At 34.4% G+C, this 23,214-nt stretch overlaps 1 protein-coding gene across 1 annotated transcript in view; it reads left to right on the top strand.

Moving 5' to 3' along the window:
• Window positions 1–7,753, top strand: part of LOC120244963 (sulfotransferase 1 family member D1-like) — a 38,085-nt gene extending 30,332 nt beyond the window's left edge. Inside the window, 4 exon segments of the mRNA XM_039251783.1 lie at window positions 961–1,087; window positions 1,971–2,065; window positions 3,631–3,811; window positions 7,641–7,753. Coding sequence (XP_039107714.1) covers window positions 961–1,087; window positions 1,971–2,065; window positions 3,631–3,811; window positions 7,641–7,753 — 516 coding nt within the window.
• The last annotated feature ends 15,461 nt before the right edge of the window (window positions 7,754–23,214 follow it).

The following is a 23,214-nucleotide window of genomic DNA, read 5'->3' as shown; positions in this document are numbered from 1 at the left end:
AGTTATTGGAAATGTTTATCTCAAGAAATGACATAGCAACAGTCTCAACTCTTAGAACTCTACACTCAGTCTTTTGAAAAACCTCTTTTTCCCACTTCCTTTTTGTCCCAGTATATGAAAACAACTATCAGTGACTTGGGAATATAAAACTTCCCATTTCTTTTTCCCATCAATTGGAAGAAAAGAAGGAAGCTGACTCTAATTATAGAGACTGAGATTTCTTCCTGAATGAATTTTCCCTTAGAGATATGTTTACTGCAAGGGTGGCTGGGACCTTAGTATTATTAGACATACTTCAGAGGAAAAGTAGGCCAGTGGATTTCAGTGGACTTCCCTGAAAACTTAGTTAACACTGAGACATAACTGTGATTTCTATTGGAGAATATGCTCAAAATATCTTTAGGGCTCTATACATAAAATAAATTTTAATCTCATACCAAGTCACTGTAAACAGCAATGATTGTTATGTAGCCATGTTCATGAACAAAATGAAGAATGTTTAATCATTATTGATTAAAAGTACCCAAATAAAAATTTATTTTCAATTAAAAATAGGACATTTTTTTCAGCTTTAAAATTTTTACTTTATCTTTCTATAAGTTTTATATTTTCTATGTTTCTTTTTATATGTTTTAATAAGTGATATAGAATAATATTTTAAATTTTAAAACAATATTAACTCATTTTTGTTAACTTAATATTTACTATAATTCTTATTATATTTGGTTTCCTGTGTTTTAAGAGATGTTCTTTTCAAAAGCTAAGGAGAAACAGAGTGTGAAAGCCCAAATCTTTGTGTTAAAATAATACATAGTTGTGAATATTTCAAGTATATATGTAGCATATATAAATGCTAAGATCAGGAAATTGATATGAGAAAATAAGCATTGTTGCAAGATAAGCAAAATTTTACTTTTAAATAATATAAATGAAAATATGATTTGCTGTATCTCCCCACAGATGGTCTACATGGCACGAAATGCTAAAGATGTGGCTGTGTCTTACTATTATTTCTACCAGATGGCAAAAATACACCCAGAGCCTGGCACCTGGGAAGAGTTCCTGGATAAATTCATGACTGGGAAGGGTGGGTTCAACTCTTACTTTACTCAAGGAGTTCTACAGTGAAAAGTCCTTTTGCAAGAAGACAGAAAGTTCAGATATAAATCTGTGTTTATTATAAACCCATATGTACCCAGCACTCCACTAATGTATTAGGAAGACTATAGAACAAGCAGAATACATAGTCTGTATCTTCACTTTACGAACTTTTGGGGACTATATAACAGATTTTTCAGTTATTAGTCTAGTTGTTTCATTAGAGCTTAGTGACGATTAAGGGTTTTCATCCCTGTGCAGCCAATTGTATTGCTTCAATTTCATACATATTTCTTGGGCTCTTTTTTCCCTACCATTCCCTGATTTTTATTACACAGACTGAAAATTCTTGAGTGAAGATTTTATCCTTAAGGCTCTGTTTCTCTACCTGTAAATTCTCTGTTTCAGGGAAACACATTTATGCCAATGGTTGTAGCTCTACATAGAGTTCTCACATAAACACCCTTCTATTAAAAACTCTCTTTTCAAGGCAAGTACATCTCAATGGTATCTTGCAATTTTTTACTCCTGCTGCTGCTTGGATTATTCTCTATCCATAAAATGTCTCCTAATTCTTACCATTATCAAAACCCAATTCTTCTTCTTAGATCCAATAAATTTTTCTTCCTCCAGAGTCCTTTCTTAACCTCTCCACCCCGATCATTTTCTCTCCCTCTCTTCTTCTTCTATGAACTTTTGTGCCACTCCTTTCAAGTAAGTGTAAATTTAGTAAGGACAGAGGTAATTATCCTATCACCCCAGTTTCTTGAACTGGTAAGTGCTTTTATATTGATAATGATTACTTGGATAATATGTAACAGTTCTTCATGCAAATGGTTTTAACTTTCCAAACATTGTACCTTTCAATTTAGTGGCTTTTGGTTCTTGGTATGATCATGTGAAAGGCTGGTGGGAGAAGAGGAATGATTATCGTATTCTTTACCTATTCTATGAAGACATGAAAGAGGTAAGAGGCAATTACAATACAATTCCTCTTTTTCGTTTTAAGGAAAACTAAGATTCATCTTTTTTATATATCACATTTTCCTTCCTTCTTGATCTCTAAATATGACTGATCCACTATCCTATTAACTCCACCTTGAAAATTGGTCTTTTACTCAATCCCCTATTTTTCCACCACTACTGCTTCCTGCTCTAGTTCTAGCAACTATCTTGAATTATTTCAAGCACCTCATGCTTCTATTGTCCACTCAGAGAAAATAATCCTCTTGAAAACTCAGAGTATGCCCTTCTTTAAATCTCTCAGTGGTTTCTGTCGCTACATGAAATACAAAATTATTAAAATAATTTCAAGTTCAGTATTATATAGTCCCTATCTCTCCAATTTCTTCAGGTATCACCTTTCTTTTTCTGACTAAGTGAGCTTGCTTGAAATATTTGCCCTCACTATTTTCAAGTTAACTTTTTTTTCATCCTTCATATCTTAATTTAAATGTTAACTCTCCACAGAGTCTTTCATGTCCATAATGTCAAATAATTCACCTTGGCTTATCTGTTAGTCTTTTTTGCGGGGCTTCTGGATGGTTCAGTTGGTTAAGCATCTGACTCTTGATTTCAGCTAGGTCATGATCTCATGGTTCGTGGAATTGAGCCCTGTGTCAGGCTCTGTGCTGACATGAGAGCATGTGGGATTCTGTCTCTCCCTCTCTTTCTGCCTTGCATGCTTGCTCTCTCTCTCTCTCTCTCTCTCTCTCTTTGTCTTTTCCTCTCTTTCAAAATACATAAATAAACTGGAAAAAAGTCTCTTTTGCTATTGTTCTTTTTATAGCATCTACCAGCATATCTTTTGAAACGATCATATGATTTTTATCTTTCATTTTGTTAATGTGATGTATCACATTGATTGACTTGCTGATGTTAAACTATTTTTGTATCCCTGGAATAAATCCCACTTGGTCATGATATTCAAATCTTTCAATGTGCTTTTGAATTTTGGTTGCTAGTATATTGTCCAGGACTTTGGCACTGATATTCATCAGAGATGTTAGTACATTATTTTCCTGTGCTGTTCTTATCTGTTTTTTGTCATTTGGGTAATGCTTGCCTTATAAAACTGGTTTGGAAGTGTTACCTCTTTTCTACTCTTTTGGAAGAATTTGAGGTATTAATTAATGCTTCTCTAAATGTTTGATAGATAGTCATTTCTTGATGTTAGATATGCTGTAAAAAAGGAGATCCAAGATTTTGAAAATTATACCTTATGATAATAGTAGCTTGCTTTATTACCATTTGTTATTCTACAGGTTAATTTTATTTTTGAATGTAAAAGTTTGAATATTAACCCAATTTGTTTGCATATTTTGAAACAGAATTTAATCTTCCTTTTAGCAGATGGTTGCCTGGCATAACCAAGAATAGGACATGTACTTTGCAAAGAAAAATAAAGCATGCACATAAAAATATAAAATCATTTCCTCTGTCACATTGACATATGTAGAACCTTATTAAATGCATTGCCCATTTCATGACTAAGTCTACCTGAAATAATTCTTTTACTTTATAATTTTCTAGGATCCAAAGCATGGAATTCAGAAGTTGTTAAAGTTTCTAGAAAAAGATATGCCATAAGAAACTGTGGATAAAATCCTCTACCATAGCTCTTTTGATGTGATGAAACAGAATCCATGTACAAATTATACCACTATGTCAAGTGCTCGTATGGATCATTCCATATCTCCCTTCATGAGAAAAGGTAAGAAATCATATACTAGTTTGCTAATTACATATACTAGTTTACTAATAGGTAGGGGGGAAGCTAAGTGCAATACTGTAGGAAATGGAAAGAGATTAAGTACGCTGACAAGAATAAAATTAGGAACAACAACAACAAAACCTTAGGAGAAAATGTTGCAAATAAACTCTATAATTCCTATAACCCTAACATGTAAGACAGACCTTCTAATGAGAAATGTTTACTCAAGAGCCTATGCATTGATAAAGACAAGACTTGGCATCCATCGTTATATCAGAAGAATGTCTTTCATTTGTCTGAACTGTCTAGATATTCTTCATATGTCTTAAAAATTTTGCTGCAGTCGGTAACCAGCTTAAATGATGTTAGATATATCAGATTAATGAGTAAAAGTGTCAACTCCTTGAGGTTGTTGCAATGATACGGTAAATTATTGTATCCTCAGCATTGATTTCAAGGTATAGCTAACATCTTGCAAGATATAAGCCCTTAATAAATATGTGTTGAATTGAATTGTGTATGTGAATGTGTGTGTGTGTGTGTGAGAGAGAGAGAGAGAGACAGAGAGAGAGAAAAAGATTCTATTAGTTGTGTATGTATCAGCTTTGTTGTAAAACAATTAACTCCAAAAATCTCAGTGACTTAAAACCAAAAGCTCTTTTTAATGTTTATTTATTTTGAGAGAGAGAGAGAGAGAGAGAGAGAAAGAGAGACAGACAGACAGAGAGAGGAGTGGTGAGGGGCAGAGAGAGACTGAAAATCCCAAGCAGGCTCCATGCTGTCAGCACACAACCTGATGTGGTGCTCAAACTCACCAACCATGAGATCATGACCTGAGTCAAAATCAACTGAGCCACTCAGGTGCCCCTAAAACCACAAGTTTTACATTTTACTTAATGTTGGTAAATCTTGGCCTCCAGTGGCTAATACAGTTTTACTTACTCTTTTTGATTCTGATCATTTTGTTTGGTTCTCATGGTCTCAGCCTCTTAAGTTTTCTCTTTCTGAAACACATACTGAAAAAGCTATCCATTTGTGGGATATGTCCAATATCCTGGTAGAGAGGAAGAGCAAGATGCTGTCAGAAGCTTTCAATGCCTTTAAAGTTTCTGTTTAAATGTGGATTATATTACACATACCAAATTCCATTAGCCAAGACATATCAAAAATTCAAGCCCAAAGTTAATGAGGCAAAGAGGAATCACACAATGCATGTCAATGGAGAGGAGTGTAAAAATCTTACAGCAGAGAGTTAATAATTATTAATAAAAATTAAGACAGTTTTGGAGAAAAAGGTATTTTGGTGAGAGCTTATCTAGGGACTATTAAGGGTAATTTTTTAAAGTTTATTTATTTATTTTAAGAGGGAGAGAGAGAACATGTGCACAGGCTGGGGAGGGGCAGAGAGAGAAGAAGAAAAAGAATCCCAAGCAGTCTCCACACTGCCAGTGTAAAGCCCAACATGAGGGTCGATCCCACAGAACTATGAGATCATGACCTGAGCCTAGATCATTAATCTGACACTTAACTGACTGAGCCACCCAGGTATCTGTATTGAGGAAAAATTTTAATTATAATGTGTCTTCATGCATGCCAGAGATATTTTTTAGAATGTTAGAAAGTGTGCCATGGATAAGTCTTTCTAGGAATATCTGAATCTCAACCAGGTATGATTATGCCTCCCAGGGAATGTCTGGAAACATCTGAAGACATTTTTGATAGTCATGACTAAAGGTATGCTATAGGCATCAAATGTGTACAGGCCAAGGATGCTGCTAAACATGCTATAAAGCACAAGCCAGTCCCCACAGCCACCCAGCAAGTTGGCTTCAAATGTTAACAGTGAGAATATAAATAAATAAAATGTCAAAGTTGAGAAATCCTAGGACAGATTAACAAAGTTATTTTGACATGTTATCTTTCCTTTTTTCTCCTCTAAAACTGGGCTTGCATATGACTTATGGGTTACCTATGAGATATTCTATGAAAAAGGCATTGTTTTTTTATCAGATATTCAGCAAAGCCTCAAGGCATAAAATTAACATATGGAAATCTGTTGCATTTCTATAGACAAATAGTGAAGCAGCAGAAAGAGAAATCAAGGAATCAATCCCATTTATAATTGCACAAAAAAAAAAAGAAAGAAAGAAAGAAAAAAAACCCCATGAGATACCTAGGAATAAACCTAACCAAAGAGGTAAAAGTTCTATATGCTGAAAACTATAGATAGCTTATGAAAGAAATTGAAGAGGACACAAAGAAACGGAAAAACATTCCATGCCCTGGGATCAGAAGAACAAATATTGTTAAAATGTTGATACTACCCAAAGCAATCTATACGTTCAATGCAATGCTTGTGAAAATAACGACAACATTCCTCACAGAGCTAGAACAAACAATTCTAAAATTTGTATGGCACCAGGAAAGACCCTGAATGCTAGGGACATCACAATTCTGAACTTTAAACTATATTACAAAATTGTAATCATCAAGACAGTTTGATATTGGCACAAAAACATAGATCAATGGAACAGATAGAGAACCCAAAACTGGACCCACAAATATATGGCCAACTAATCTTCATCAAAGCAGGAAATATCCAATGGAAAAAAGACATTCTCTTCAACAAATGGTTCTTGGAATACATGACAGTGACATGAAGAAGAATTAGCCTGGACCACTTTCTTACACCATACACAAAACTTAATTAAAAATGTATGAAAGACCTATATGTGAGACAGGAAACCATCAAAATCCTAGAGAAGAAAACAGGCAGAAACCTCTTTCACCTTAGCTAGAGCCACTTCTAGCTAAGGTCACCAGAGGCATGGGAAACAAAAGCAAAAATTAACTGATGGGACTTCGTCAAGATAAAAAACTTCTACACAGCAATGGACTAGATCAACAAAACTACAAGGCAACCCACAGAATGTGAGAAGATATTTGCAAATGACATATCTGCAAATGACATAAAGTATTAATATCCAAAATCCATAAGTAACTTCTCAAACTCAACACCCAAAAAAGAAATAATCCAGTGAAAAAATAGGCAGAAGACATGAATAGACACTTTTCCAAAGAAGACATCCAGATGGCTAACAGAGACATGAAAAGATGCTCAACATCACTCACCATCAGAGAAATACAAATCAAAAGCCATTTGTCAGAATGGCAAAAATGAACAACCCAAGAAACAACAGATATTGACAAGAATGTGGAGAAGGGGAACACTCCTACACTGTTGACTGGGATGTAAGCTGGTGCAGTCACAAAGCACTATGGAGGTTCCTCAAAAATAAAAATAGAACTACCTTATGACCCAGGTATTTATCCAAAGGGTAGAAAAGAGTGTAATAAGTGAAATAAGTCAGTCAGAGAAAGACAAATGTCATATTATTTCACTGATATTTGGAATTTAAGAAACAAAACAGATGAACATAAGGGAAGGGAATGAAAAATAAAATAAGTACTGAGAGGGAGGCAAACCATAAGAGACACTTAAATACAGAAAATAAACTGATGGTGGCTGGAGTGGAGGTGAGGGGGTCATCTAAATGAGTGATGGACATTGCAGAAGGAGGGTTCTTGTTGGAACTAGCACTGAGTGTTACATGAAAGTGACAAATCACTAAAATTTACTCCTGAAACCAGTACTACACTACATGTTAATGAACTTGAATTTAAATTTTAAAAAAATATATATACATACATATATACATACATATATATATATATATGTATATATATATGCGTGGTAATTCAGACTAAGACTGATCTAACAGGAAATTTTATAGCTGTCTCAAATTTATCATTTTATCTTTCTTTTCAGGTATTTTGGGAGATTGGAAAAATCACTTCACTGTAGCCCAGTATGAGAGATTTGAAAAAGATTATGAAAAGAAAATGAAAGGGTCTACACTGTCGTTTCGTTCAGAGATTTAAGAAATAATGCTCTTTCTCTAACTCCTTTAGCTGACTCTTAAATTTTAAAAAATCCCTCCAAACATATAGTGAAAGAAATTTTGCATATAATATTTCTTTTACTTACTAATATTAGTGCTTTGTAATAGAATATTCAAAGAATTTTTAAGTCTACATATAAAAAATCAATACTGTCTCTATGATTTTAATTACCTTCCACAATGTTCTTACATACTCTCAAAGACAAGATAATAAAATGAAGTTTAAAATCGATAAACATACATGGTTTATTTTTTTAAGTTTATTTATTTGTTTTGAGAGAGAGAAATAGAGAACAAGCAGGGAGGGGCAGAGAGAAGGGGAGACAGAGAATCCCAAGCAGGCTCCTACTGCCAGCACAGAGCCTGATGGAAAGCTTGAACTCATGAACTGTGCAATTATGACTTGAGCACAGTCAAGAGTCAGATGCTTAACTGACTGCACCACCCAGGTGCCCCACTGCTTATTTTTTTTTAAATTCAAGTTCTGGGTCATTGGACTTGCAAAGAAGATATTAAGGGAGTCTTCAAGATGGACGCATTAGAACCAAAATATTCCCTTAATAAAGCCTTTAATTTCTCTTTGCTATATGCTTAGAATGATACCAGTGTAATGTAAGCTTAATGACATTTTTGTGAAAAAAGTTCACTGAAATTATTACCCTAGAATGGTTTACTATAGATTAAATTTTGGCTAGTGTTTCAATAAATAGTAGTCCCCTGTTATAGTTTATATGTATTCAAAGAAATTTAAGCCAGATTAGTAATAAGAAGAAAATACACAATGAGATAAGACCTCACACCAGTCAGAATGGCTAATATTAACAACTTAGGCAACAACAGATGTTGGCAAGGACGCAGAGAAAGGGGAACCCTTTTGCACTGCTGGTGGCAATGCAAACTGTTGTGGCCACTCTGGAAAACAGTATGAAACTTCTTCAAAAAATTAAAAATAAAACTATCCTATGACTCAACAATTGCACTACCAAGTATTTATCCAAAGGATACAGATGTGCTGTTTCAAAGAGGCACATGCACCCCAATGTTTATAGCAGCACTATCAACAATAGTCAAAGTATGGAAAGAGTCCAAATGTCCATCAACTGATGAATGGATAAAGAAGATGTGGCATATTTATACAATGAAGTATTACTGGACAATCAAAAAGAATGAAATCTTGCCATTTGCAACAATGTGGATGGAACTAGAGAGTATTATGCTAAATGAAATTAGTCAAAGACAAATTATCATATGTAGAATTTAAAATGCAAAACAGATGAACATAGGGGAAGGGAAGTAAAAATAATATAAGAAGAGGGAGGGGGACAAAACATAAGAGACTCTTAAATACAGAGAACAAACTAAGGGTTGCTGGAGGGGTTGTAGGTGGGGGGATGGGCTAAATGGGCAAGGGACCATAAGGAAGACACTTGTTGGGATGAACAGTGGGTGTTATATGTAGAGGATGAATCATTGGATTCTATTCCTGAAATCATTATTGCACTATATGCTAACTTTGATGTAAATTATAAATAAATAAATAATACAACTAACATAAAAAAAGAAATACATGGAAATAATTGTAAGAAGAACATAATAAATAGCTACAGAATCAATAGTTGATATTTATTGACATTTTACAATGTACCAAACACTGCTATACAATTTACATGGCTGTACTTTAAGTGATCTTCATTCAATTCTTTATTTTTTATTACTATTTAATTTATTTTTTTGTTTCAAGTTTTTATTTAAATTACAGTTAGATAACATATATGTAATATTAGTTTCAGGAATAGAATTTAGTGATTCATCACTTACATACTGATTTTCATTCAATTCTTTAAAATAGGTATTCTATACTACCTGGCAATGAGAAAGAATGAAATCTGGCCAGTTGCAGCAACGTGGATGGAACTGGAGGGTGTTATGCGAAATGAAATAAGTCAGTCAGAGGAAGACAGATATCATATGTTTTCACTCATATGTGGATCTCGAGAAATTTAACAGAAGACTATGGGGGAGGGGAAGGAGAAAAAAAGTTATAAACCAAGAAGGAGGGAGGCAAACCATAAGAGACTCTTAAATACGGAAAACAAACTGAGGGTTGAGGCTGGGGGAAAGGGGAAAATAGGTGATGGGCATTGAGGATGGCACTTGTTGAGATGAGCACTAGGTGCTGTATAGAAACCAACTTGACACTAAATTATATACAAATAAACTCCTAGGAAATATAAAAATAAATTAATTAAATAAAATAAGTGTTCTAATTTTGCCCAATTTTCATAATCAATAAACTGTCAGTACAAATAATATACATATCAAATATTCTGTAAAGGCATAAAGAAAGGTCAATTTGGTTTCTGATCTTTTTTTTTTTTAACATTTATTAACTCTTATCCCCACGTTCCTCACTTACTTATCCTGTATTCTCCCTCTTTCACCTCCTCTAATCCCTGCCATTGTATGTTAACCACACTTCATGACTGCAAGCTATTTCAGATGTAGTTAACTTTACAAAGATCACTGAAAATCTTCTCCCAAGGGGAAAATAACAGAAGTTCTCAAATTTCATGCATTTTGAAACAATAAGAGGAACTGCTTTGTTTCAAAAACTTTCAAGTTAGAATAAATAGTAGCTAATTTTGGATTTTATTTTTAATTTTTTTACAATGCATAATAAATACACATAGTATATATACACATAGTAGAGATTTAATAATAAAATAATAGATATTAGATAATAAAGTATTAGATGTTACAAACTGAGTTTTCAAACTTCTTTTAATCCATATTTATTTCCTATTTTGACTTACTTCAGATCTTTAAGTGTCTTCACATTATAAATACTCTTAATAATTATGACCATTTTAAAGATAGAGAAAATCACAAAGAATTTAAATGATTTTCGCCAAATCATACATTTTGAAAGTAATGAGATTTGTTCTATAATACAAATAACCAACACTGGCTTTCTAATACATGTCATTGAAATGAACCAGTGGTCATTTTAAATTTCTGCCAATATCCTCTATGCTCTGTGCTCCCTTTTTCAATGAAGATTTTAAAATTGTATTTTGAATATGTAGAGACATTCTTTTTGGCTTAAAATATGTTAGCATCCAGGGGTGTGATTGGGTGGCTCAGTCAGTTAAGAGTCCAACTTGGGCTCAGGTCATGATCTCACAGTGCTGACAGCATGAAGCCCAGAGCCTCCTTCAGATTCTGTATCCCCCTCTTTCTCTGCCCCTCCCTGCTCACTCTCTGTCTGTCTTTCTCTAAAATAAATAAAATATTTAAAAAAATAAAAATATGTTAGCATCCAGGGAATTTTTTGTTTCATTTTGTTTTTGAAGAACAACAGTGGAGAATTGAACATGCTTCAGATTTCTAAAAAATATAGCCAATATGCAAATGTGAACAAAATATAATTCCTATTCAATACAATACTGCAACTATAAACATGGCATGCATATTCTGATGAGGAAACCATATCATGAATTACAGTAACCACATATGCTCAAATTTCATAATGGCTCTCATTTCAGATACCTTGCCTTCTTTTTCTCATGTACATAGAGGTAATTTTCAGACTATGTTCCCAGTATTTTGATTCAGAAAACATTAGCACTGCATTTGTAATTCTTAGTATAAAAATAACACATTTGGCATAAAATAGTAAAGATTGTCTCTTTATAGCACTCAGTTGAAATGGGAGAGTTCAAATGGACTTACCTAAAATCTACATTTGGTGTAAGCCATTTTATCTGCAAATGACGTGAAGGATTTTCTTGTTGATAAATACTTACACTATAATTTCATCAACCAGGTTCGTTTCAACTCTCAACAATTCTAATATTATAATAACCATCAAGAGCTCTAATCTGAAGAGAGGAGATCTCAATTTATTAAAATTGGGAGTTGAGTAATTGATCTTGGCATGCATGGTCCTAATATTTATTTAAAAAGAGGGGCTCAGTTTGTTAAGTGTCTGACTCTTGACTTCAGGTCAGAGCATGACCTCACAGTTCACGGTTTGAGCCCTGCCTTGGGCTCTGAGCCTGCTTGGGATTCTCTCTCTCCCTCCCTCTCTGCCATGCTCCCTGCTCATGTTTGCACTCTTTCTCTCTCTTTCTCAAAATAAGTGAATAATTTTTTAATATGGTAATTATATGTTGAGTATTTTACATACACCTAAAACAAAAAGACAGTTGTCTCAATACTATCCTAGACACACTCACATGATACCTTTAAAAGTAAAATGAGACAGAATAGATATTCAAGATTGACTGTAGGTGGCTGCTTTTATGTTGCAGTGAATGATGTAGTCACTTTTCTTGTGATATTAATTTAGCAAACTACTAACCTCCTGATACATAATTATAAAAAGACCTATTCTATTTAATTAAATAATTTTATAAATTGTGAAGTGTTTCATAAATTCAGTAACCATACAATATATATTATATTATAATATAATAATGTTAATAATTATATTAATTATAAAATTATGTCATATTATTATATTATGCAATATTATAATAATGTGTGTGTGTGTATACTATACTAGGTAATATTTTGGGATGTTTATCATTTATACAGAGCCCGAAGAAATAAAGGAAAAATTGGAGAAGCTCCTATGGAAGGAGAATAAGAATAAAAATAAATATGATTTAAATTCATACATATTCTATTCAGAATGCAATATTCAGAAAAACAAAAACCACATAAATAAATAGAACTTTAAAGAATCATTAAACAGGATGCTATCTTTAAGTCACATTTTCATATACTTGGTTATCACTAATTTCCATCAACCAATGAACACATGGGTCTATGTTTCTATCACTACACTATTCAATGTTAGAAACAAACAAACAAATGCTGAACACATGGCTCTTGTCTTTGGGGAAGCTTATAACTGAATAAATCAAAGAGAGTATGGGGCTACATATTAAGTGTTACATTGTCTTGTTCAGACATTAAATATCTCAGAAATTTTGGTATGGTATTTCATTCAGCTGTGAGAGACAGAGTACATATTGCCTGTTAGCACTGTTTTTATCTCTAGAAGGAAAGAGGGGCTTTTTCTTTTTTTTTAAATATTTTTAATGGTTATTTATTTTTGAGAGAGGCAGAGACAAAGCCTAAGCGGGGGAGGGGCAGAGAGTGAGGGAGACACAGAAACTGAAGCAGGCTCCAGGCTCTGAGCTGTCAGTCAGAGCTGGACACGGGGCTCCAACTCACAAATCGAGAGCCAAAGTTGGAGGCTTGACGGACAGAGCCACCCAGGTGCCCCGAGAGGGTCATTTTTCTTTAGAATTGTATAGATTATAACTTTCTAAACAATTAGCTATCACTGGTCTATACATCAAAAGATATGGACCAGAAAGATGTGGTGAGAATTATTAGAATCTAAATAATAATAGCTGTAGATCAGAATTTCCATATTAAATGTTAATAAGACAAAGAAAGAAATGGTTAAAATAGTTTTTAAAAATTAGTAAGCTGAGAAGAGAAGGAGAGAGTGAAAGAGGAAGAGAGAGAGAGAATGAGAGAGAGTTAAAATTCCATTTCATATATGTGGTATCTCTCCTACAGGACTACGGCATCCAAAGAGGGAAATGGAAACTTATCTTCCATTGCTTCCAATTCTATTTTTTATAATTTATTTTTAGTTTATGTATATTTGAAACAGAGAGAGACAGAACACGAGTGGGGGATGGGCACACAGAGAAGAAGACACAGAATCTGAAACCGGCTCCAGGCTCTGAGCTGTCAGCACAGAACCGGATGTGGGACTTGAACCCACGAACCGTGAGATCATAACCTGAGACGAAGTCGGCCGCTTAACCAACTGAGCCACACAGGTGCCCTGCTTCCAATTCTTTAGGGGGATTGAATTTTTCAGTATAAATAATTAGTATTTTTCTCTGTAAATCTTTTTAGCAAGCATAGAATTATATGTGATTCTTTGAACAGTTGAAACTAAAAATAAACTATCTTTGTGAATCCTGTTCATTAGTATGTCCTGTATTTCGATTTTTCAAATTGGAAAAAAAAATCCACAAGTACTATGCTGAAAAAGTGGAAAAATATTAATTTTTTTATCTCAATCAAGGACTTTAAGAAAGACCCCATATATGAAATAAAAGGATTTATAACTTCAACCAAAATGTATGAGGGAATCCCTGAAAACTTTTCACCAATATAATCACAGCCAGATTTATTTTTTTTACGATAAGAAAAAAATGGACTGTATTTTACATACAAACTTAGTATAATATTTATATATAAAATATATAAAACACATACATAATTTATATATATGGTTATATGTAAACACCTATGAATGTATCCATTATCACAGCATAGTTTTACTGCCCTAAGTATCCTGTTTTGCTTATTAAGCCCCTCTTCCCCATAACCTCTGCCAACCACTGATCTTTTCACTGTCTCAATAATTTTGCCATTTTCAGAATGTCATATAATTAGAACTATATAGTATACAGCCTTTTCTGATTATCTCCCTTCACTTAATAATAAGGATTTAGTTTTCCTCTATTTATTTCTGTGGCTTGGTAGCCCATCTCTTGTGAGTGATGCAGAATATTCTATTGTTTGGAGTTTAATTATCCACTCACCTACCAAAGGATATCTTAGTTGTTTCCAACTTTTGGTCATTATGAATAAAGCTGCTATAAACAGCCTTGTATAAGTTTTTTCTGTAGGCATAAACATTCAACTTTTTTGGGAAAATGGCACGGAGTGTGGATTGTGGATCATATGATAAGAGTATGTTTAGTTTTCTAAGTAACTGCCAAATTGTCTTCCACAGTGGCTGTTCCATTTTACATTCTCACCAGAAATGAATGAGAGTTCTTGTTGTCAGGATTTGATGTTTTAATGTTCCAGATTTGGGTTATTCTAATAGTTTTTAGTGGTATCGCACTGATGTTTTAAATTGCATTTCCCTGATGACATATGAGGTGAAGCGTCTTTTCATATACTTATTTGCTACTTGTACAATTTCTTTGGTGAGGTGTATGCTAAGCCTTTGGCCCATTTTTTTATTGTGTTGTTTGTTTACTTATTTTTTAGTTTTAAGAGGTTTTTTTTGGTATATTTTGGAGAATAGTCCTTTATTAGATGTATCTTTTGCAAATACTTTCTGCCAGTCTGTGGCTTGTCTTTTCATTCTTTAGACAGTGCATTTCAAAGACCAAAAGCTTTTAAATTTTTTAAATATAATTTATTATCAAATTGGGTAACATATAGTGTATAAGTGTGTTCTTGGTTTGGGGGGTAGATTCCCATGATTCATCGCTTACATACCACACCCATTGCTCACCCCAACAAGTGCCCTCCTCAATGCCCATCACCCATTTTCCACTCTCTTCCCCATCCCCCCATCAACCCTCAGTTTGTTCTCTATATTTAAGAGTCTCTTATGTTTTGCCTCCCTCCCCCTTGGCTTGTAACTATTTTACCCCCTTCCGTTCCCCCATGGTCTTCTGTTAAGTTTCTCAAGTTCCACATATGAGTGAAAACATATGATATCTGTCTTTTCTCTGACTGACTTACTTCACTTGGCATAATATCCTCCAGTTCTGCTGCAAATGGCATGATTTCATTCTTTCTCATTGCCATGTAGTATTCCATTGTATAAAGGAAACCATATCTTCTTGATCCATTCATCAGTTGATGGACATTTAGGCTCTTTCCATAATTTGGCTCTTGTTGAAAGTGCTGCTATAAACATTGGGGTACATGTGCCCCTATGAATTAGCACTCCTATATCCTTTGGATAAATTCTTAGTAGTGCTATTGCTCTTCGTAGGGTAGTTCTCCTTTTAATTTTAATAAATTTTAGTTTATCAGTTCTTTCTTTCATGGACTGTGCTTTGGCGTCATACTTAAAAAATTGTCACCATGCCTAAGATCATCTAGATTTACTCCCATGCTATATTATAGGAGTTTTATCCTTTTGCCTTTTACATTTAGATCTGTGATCCATCTTGAGTTAATTTGTATAAAGGAGTGAGTTCTGTGTCCAGTAACTTCCAATTTTGAAATGAAATGTACATCACTATTCAATTTTTCCTTAGAAATTTCAATATTTTCCTTAGAAATGATAGGTGCCTTAAAGTCTGTTTTAGCTGATCTTAAGGTGCCTAAAAAATTTTGTCTGATTAGCATTTTGCAGATACATCTTTAAGTTCCTTTTACTTTTGGTCTTGCTCTTTCTTTATACTTTGGGCATTTTCTTGTAAAAAAACTTTTATTGAATCTTTTTTCCTGATCTAGTAATCTGTATTTTTTTTTTTTACTATTTTTTATTACTTGTTATTTTTTCTTATTCAAAGTTTTATTTAAATTCTAGATAGTTAACATATAGTGTAATATTGCTTTCAGGACTAGAATTTAGTGATTCATTACTTACATATAACCCCCAGTGCTCAATACGACAAGGGTCATCTGCATTTTGATGGTAAATTTAATCCTTTTTTTACTACAGTTGCAGATACATTTGAATTTATTTCTACTATTTTATTTTATACTTTATATTTATCCTCTTTCCCTCCTCTTTCTCAGTCTCCTTTCTCTTCTTTCCTCATTTTTTTGCTCCTTTTCGGTTGATTTTTCCCTAGTCTTCCTTTCACTTCTACCGGTTTAGAAGCTATATACTTTATTATCATTATTGTCATTTTGATAACTTCTCACAAAATTTTTTCATGTATAATTAACAAGATTTAAAAATAGTCAAAACCTTGAACTCTAATTAATAGAAGGAACTTAGAATACTATATAACAATCTACTCATCTCTTCAAGTAATATGCTAACTTTGTCTTGTGTCTAAGTTTTGCCATATATTATTATTCCTATAATTCACAAGTTGTTTTTAGTTTATACAGTTAGAATTTGTTTATATTCACCATCATGCTTTCTCAACATTCCTTCTTGAACCTCAGAACTTTCTACCAGGCTGCTTTCTTTCTTCTCAAATTTTATTCTATAATTCTTTTTATTATATATGTATATATGTTTATTTTTTCTTTTATTCCTTTCTTGTAGTGAAGTTCCACTGGTGGTAAAGTCTTAGCTTTTACTTAAGAACATAAAATGCCTTAAATTTAGCCTTGCTCTTAAAGAATTATTTTGCCACGCAAAACTCAAATTGCACAGATAATTTCTCATAGTGCTCCAGTATGTTCTACAGCCTCGAGTTTTTATTGTTGCTCATGAATTCGACTAAAAGTCCAATTGTTATTTTTTTTACACATCATCTTTTTTCTTGCTTTTAAGATATGTTCTTCCAAGCCCCTGCATGGCTCAGTCACTTAAACATCCCACTTACACTCAGGTCATGATCTCAGGGTCCATGGGTTAGAGCCTCACATGACGCTCAGTGCCAACAGCTCAGAGCCTGGAGTCTGCTCAAGATTCTCTGTCTCCTCACTCTGCCCTCCCTCACTCACACTCTGTCTCTGTCTCTTACTCAAAAATAAATAAACAATTGTTTAAGAATTGTTTAAGATATTTTCTTTATTTTGATATTTGCAGCTTCACAACTGGAATTTTTTTTAAAAAATGCATCTTGTTTGCAATATTCTGTGTATCTGGAGCCTGGGAAGTCACGTATTTCATCATTTCTGGAAATTCTCATCCATAATTTCTTTAAAGAACTGACATCCCCTATTCTTTTCGTTTCTTACTTCTTGAACTTTTATTACACATATGTTAGAATTTCCCATTTTATCTTATTTTCTACATGTCTGTTCTCTTAGTCTTTCACATTGCCTCTTGCTTTGATTCTTTTTTAGGACTGTTCAGTTTTTTAGCGTTCAGTTTTACTCTTTTGTTACTTGCCCATCTATTGATTTTTTTATTTCTATGATTTTAATTTTTAAAATTTTGTTTGAATGTTTTCTTATAGCTGCATAGTCATTTTGATAGTTTAATTTGCAATGATATTTTATTTCTTAAAATATTTTATCATAGTTAATTTAAACTCTCTGTGTGATAAAACCAACCCTTAACAAATTAAAAAACTTATATCCCATTAACTCTGTTTCCACATTCTCTATTTCTGTAGTGGATTATTTCCTCCTGTGGTGTGGAATTTTATTGGGAGGTAATAATTGTGTGAACTTTATATATTGAAATCCTGAAAGACCCATGTTTAAGATAGTATTCTCTGGAGAATATTTACGTTTGCATTTCTCAGGCATCAGTGGCCACTAGTAACTTGAGATAATGTTATTGCAGCTTTAACACAGACTTCAACTTGCAGGGCTATGTAGATCACACACATTGGATCACAGACCCACATGGTGAAGGCTTATGGTAACAAATTCTAATGCGGTATTATTAATATTATCAGCTCACAGTCTTACCATAGAGAAGCATCTTTCATTGTGGAGTTTCCCTGACTTCATTAGCTCTGTAATACTTGTTGCAATAAATTCTCTTTTATCACAGAGAGAGCTCTTTGGACATTCCTTTGCCACAGTTAAAAATCCTGTTTTGTGTTTGCATTTTTTCCTTCTGATTTCAAACGGCTGCTGGTGACTGGAGAGTACTACAAAATGGCACAAAGTAAAAGATTTTATGCATTCTTTGCCAAAAAATATTGAAAAACAGGGACCACACAAAACTTTAGAAGTGCAATGTGATGCAGCAGTGGCTTCAGCACCGTGGAGTTTGGTGGTGATTGTGGTGGTTCTTTTACTGCAAACAGCACTCCCAAAAATGTGCGCATGAAACTGGACTCCATTAGTATGCAGCGGGAGTGAAACTGGGGGAAAAAAGAAATGGTTTTATATTAAACCCAAGCTATAGGGGCTCCTGGGTGGCTCTAGGGACACCTGGGTGGCTCAGTTGGTTAAGTGTCCGACTTCAGCTCAAGTCATGATCTCACAGTTCGTGGGTTCAAGTCCCTCATCAGGCTCTGTGCTAACAGGTCAGAGTTTGGAGCCTGCTTCAGCTTCTGTGTCTCCCTCTTTCATCCCCCACCCTCAGTACTGGAGCACTAGCACTCTGTCTCTCTCTCTCTCTGTGTCTCAAAAATAAATAAACATTTAAAAAAATTTTTTAAACCCCAAGCTCTAATGATTATGAATTATTGCTATTAATTATGAAGCCATAAGCTTTATTTCACTCTCAGACCACAAACACGCCTCATTAAAGACAACGTCCAAAAAAGAATAACATCTGTGCCTGTATGGTTCTGACAGTCAAAGCATTTGCACTGATGATCATGTTTCACTTACATCACCTTGTCCGAGATCTGCGAAAGGTTTTAAGAGGAGACCCAATAAATCAAGACCATATTTTAACTCAGCAATCCACAGTAGACTTTTCTTTGAGGACCAAATGAATTCTCAATAAAACAGAACTTACAATATTTATACCAGTGTCTCTAGTAAGAGTTTCTATGTCCCAAGCACTATAGGTATTTCAAAATTCCTAAAAACAAATTTGGTAAGAGCAAATGTGAACAGCCTAGGGAGCAATGGTACCTGTGGGAAACAGCGGATGCCTATTGTGTATGAGTTTTGGGGTAGGACTGAGAAAAGAAGACAGTAAGAAAACCAGAGAAGTGGAAGAATGCAAACATACACTAATACTTTAATTGCAAATATAGGTACATAGTACCAATACTGGGTTTCCCCATGGAGCTTTCTGAGACAACAGAATGGAAAACTTAAAACATAATTTCTAGAAACTTTCCTCTAAAGCAGAGGAGATTTAGCACTGTTGAGGGGGAAGCCAGCTATGGATGGCAGTTCCATGGGATAAAGCTATTCCTGTTGTGGACAAAACTGAGCATAACTGCATCTGGTTTATTAAAAATTCAGTAAAATAGCTCATTTCTGTCTAGGCACTGCTTAGAGGCCACATCCATTGTTCCAGCCCATCCTGCTATTGAATTAGAAAGTGAAAGCTGGAAGAAGAGTAAGTTCACACTTGCATAGTGCTGACTCCACTGGAGCATGGTACTAAGTGCTTCATGAAACTTTTTTGAAATTTGTGCATTGTCTATATTAATTTAGCTCAGTAATATCTCCTTTTAACATAAGACGTGACTGAAATACGGAGATTTTATGTAGCTTCCCTAATGTCCAATAGAACTGTTATTTGAATCTAGTCAGTTCTGCTTCACTACACAATCTTACCTCATGCTGATCCAAGTTAGTACTTCATAAATTAGAAAACTGACACTGGAGAAATTAAAGACTATTTCCTAGGCTATCCTGATAGCAAATGGGCAGAGACCAGGTTAGAAAGGATCTTCAGTTCTGATTTTCAGCCCTAAATCTCTAACATAATTGGCTGAAAATGTTGCAGACCAAATAGTGAAGGGGATTTAAAACTAAAGTCATGATACAACAAGCAGAGTTAATTACATCCTGGACAAAGGACACACAGACAATGTACATAAGGTAAGGGTCTCAGCTGTAATTCACCAATCTACACTTTCTATACTTCTCTTCTTTACAGATTTCCAAGGTAGTCAGAATGTCTCAGAGAGTTACAGTTCTTCAGAAAAAAGTTAAAAGTGATACCAAGAATAGCAAATACGTGAGCCACCTATATTTACAGATGCTTGAATCACCATTCTGTATTTGCTTCTTGATTGAATTTCTTTATTATTTTCTGAGTACATTCAGATATTTATAGGGTGTATATTCAACTTGTGATGTCAATTAAAATAGTGCGTAGCCAAGTGACATGACATTAAGCTCTTTATTTCTTTAGATATAGACAAAACCAAAAAGGTCTCAAGGATCTCAAGTTAATTTGGACTTTGGTAAGTTCGATAACTACAACGTATAGGATCACTTTAATTTTATCAAAAGCAAAATGAAAATGTGATTGTTATACCCTTTAAGAGAAAAAAATATATTTTTTATTTCATGAAGGTAAAATAAAAGCAACCATTAGTTTTGCATTTCAAATAGTAGTAAAACAAATGTCTGAAACTAGTCGCTCTTGGATATGTTTACCTCACCCAGTTATGAAAGTTAAGACTCCTAAAAGTATTAAGAATACAACTTCCTTGAAAGCAGTAAATGATAGCAGTCATTTGCAAGAGCAATTTGAGTAAAAATCTAGACGGTAGGTGGTTAAGAGGCAGCAGAAAACTTTTCTAAGAACTTATTCAGTTATGAAATTATAATTGCTAAAGATATTTTAAAAACTTGGTCATGTAGTATTTTTGACTCAGGTATTGATGCATATCCAAAGAACTACTTCTCAATCTAAAATACAAATTATTAAACATTGATTTTTGTTTTAAAACTTGTACCAAGAGATGTATTCAACCGGGACTCTCGTCCAGCCACACACTTCCTCAAGCTGAGAGTGAACAGGGGTCTCATGTGGGGTGATGTCCCCAAAGCTGAAGAGATTAGAGAGGGAGAAGTGATAGGGCAAAGGCCAAGATATTAAAGTGCAGGTTACATGTTAACAAAAACATTTCTGTGTTTTGCTGAGACAGCTGTCAGGTCTCAGGCCAAAGGCTCATTTCCTTAAGAGAGCTTTTGTTGTTTCTTGTTCAGGAAACGGAAACCACAGGCAAAACAGTGGAGACAGCTGTTCACCTTTCCCAGGGTTGAAAGAGGGAAGAGCCAATCTGTGTTTCGACTGGCTTCTTCCCCCCGCTTGGAATAAGAGAAGGCACTGCCTTCAACTCAAGACCTTACCATTATGACGTTAATCCCAAGAGCAGGATTACCCACTTTGTATTTTTGTGAGTCAGACTGTATGTGCCTTGGGCTGGTTTTTCTTTTCTTCCCAGCTCTCTTTTCTTCCCTTTCTTCCTGGAAAGGGAGTGTGTGTGTATGTGTGTGTGTGTTGAAGTTGGGTGGGGTGTGGCTAAATGGGAAGGAGACTGGAAATCAGGTAACAGGTTTTATTTCCTTCTCCAGGGGCAAGAGAAAGCCAGGGTCATGTACGAAAACCACAGCTGTCAAACAGGGCTTTTCTCTCTGGCAGCTAAGAAACTAAACACTCCTGTAACACCCAAGATTTCAACTTTTGGTGCTGAGACATTCACTTTCTATTGCTCTGTAACATCACTTTTACTAACAATGAGAAACAAAAAAACAATAATATCCATATACACAGCACCCAAAACCTTGTCTTGCTTAACTAAACAAACCTCCCTTTTTTGAGGAAGAAGAGAAATTATTTGATTGGTGGCAGTTACAGATGAGAATATACTTTTGTGCTCACTTTGGTTTCAGGAGAGTATACCCAACAAGCAACAAGTAAGTGGAAGAGTTTGAACTCGTTCATCTTCAAGATACTTCAAGAAGTTCATGATCTCATTGCTGTACTATGTTATCATTGAAGGATGATTACTTGGACTTTGGACCAAATTAACAAACAGCAGTAAAATGAGTGTGAAGTTAATTACATGCTTGTATTTACCAAACACAATTGTTTAAATAAAATTTATCTACTTCTTATATCCAGGACCAAAAACTCATATTAAAATATCATATAATTGTGATTATTAGCATAAATATAAAAGCCTTTCATTCATCAAAACATTTATCAAGTGCATTCAAAGAGTCAAGGTGCTAGCCTATAGCACCAGCAAGTACAATTGTTCATGTTGTTCACTCTAAAATTCCAGGTCATTCATATTGCAGTGCACAGCCTGGTGTACTTGAAAGACAAATAGTTTATGAAGAGGAATAAGCTCTAGGTTTTGCCATGAAAGGAATTTGAACTAGGGTTGAACAAGTAAACTCTTGCTTTTGAAGACATCTAAAGAAAGAAGATCCAGATTCTGCCAGCCCACTTTTGGATATTTTCATTTCGTTTCCAATGTCAATAATTGTTATTTCTTGTAGACATTTCTTTCTTTGTTTTTTTCTTTTTAATTTTTAATTTTTTTTATTTTGAGAGACAGAGCAAGAGCAGGGAAAAGGGGCGGGGGGGGGATCTTAAGTAGGCTCCATGCCCAACATAGACCTCACACAAGGCTTGATCTCAGGACCCTGAGATAATGACCTGAGCTGAGATCAAGAGTCTTATGCTTAACCGACTGAGCTACCTAAGCACCCCATATTTCTTGTGGATATTTCTCTACCTAATAATGACCCTTCATTACTATCATCTTCTTTCTCATTAAAGATGACTAAGGCATACAAGGATGTCAATATTCAGATGAGGGACTTCTACAGTTCTGAGGAGGGAAGTGAGGAGAAAGCATTTTGGTGACACATGTCAGTGTAACTTGCCTTCACAGAGAAGAGTAGATTCATTTCCATCCTAATCCCTGCCTTCTTAGGTAGATGAGCTATGATGACACAAGGAATTTCAAGGAAATGACTCTTACCATTATTTCTAGCACATAAGGAGAAAGAATTTGTGCAAGAATTTGTAGGGAAGCAATAGTTGTGAAAAGGATTGGCTTCTCCTTTAGA

This window comes from Hyaena hyaena, unplaced genomic scaffold (genome assembly GCF_003009895.1).
Source record: "Hyaena hyaena isolate Hyena2069 unplaced genomic scaffold, ASM300989v1 scaffold_395, whole genome shotgun sequence".
NCBI classification, from domain to species: Eukaryota; Metazoa; Chordata; class Mammalia; order Carnivora; family Hyaenidae; genus Hyaena; species Hyaena hyaena.
This window is presented reverse-complemented; position numbering and strand designations above follow the sequence as displayed.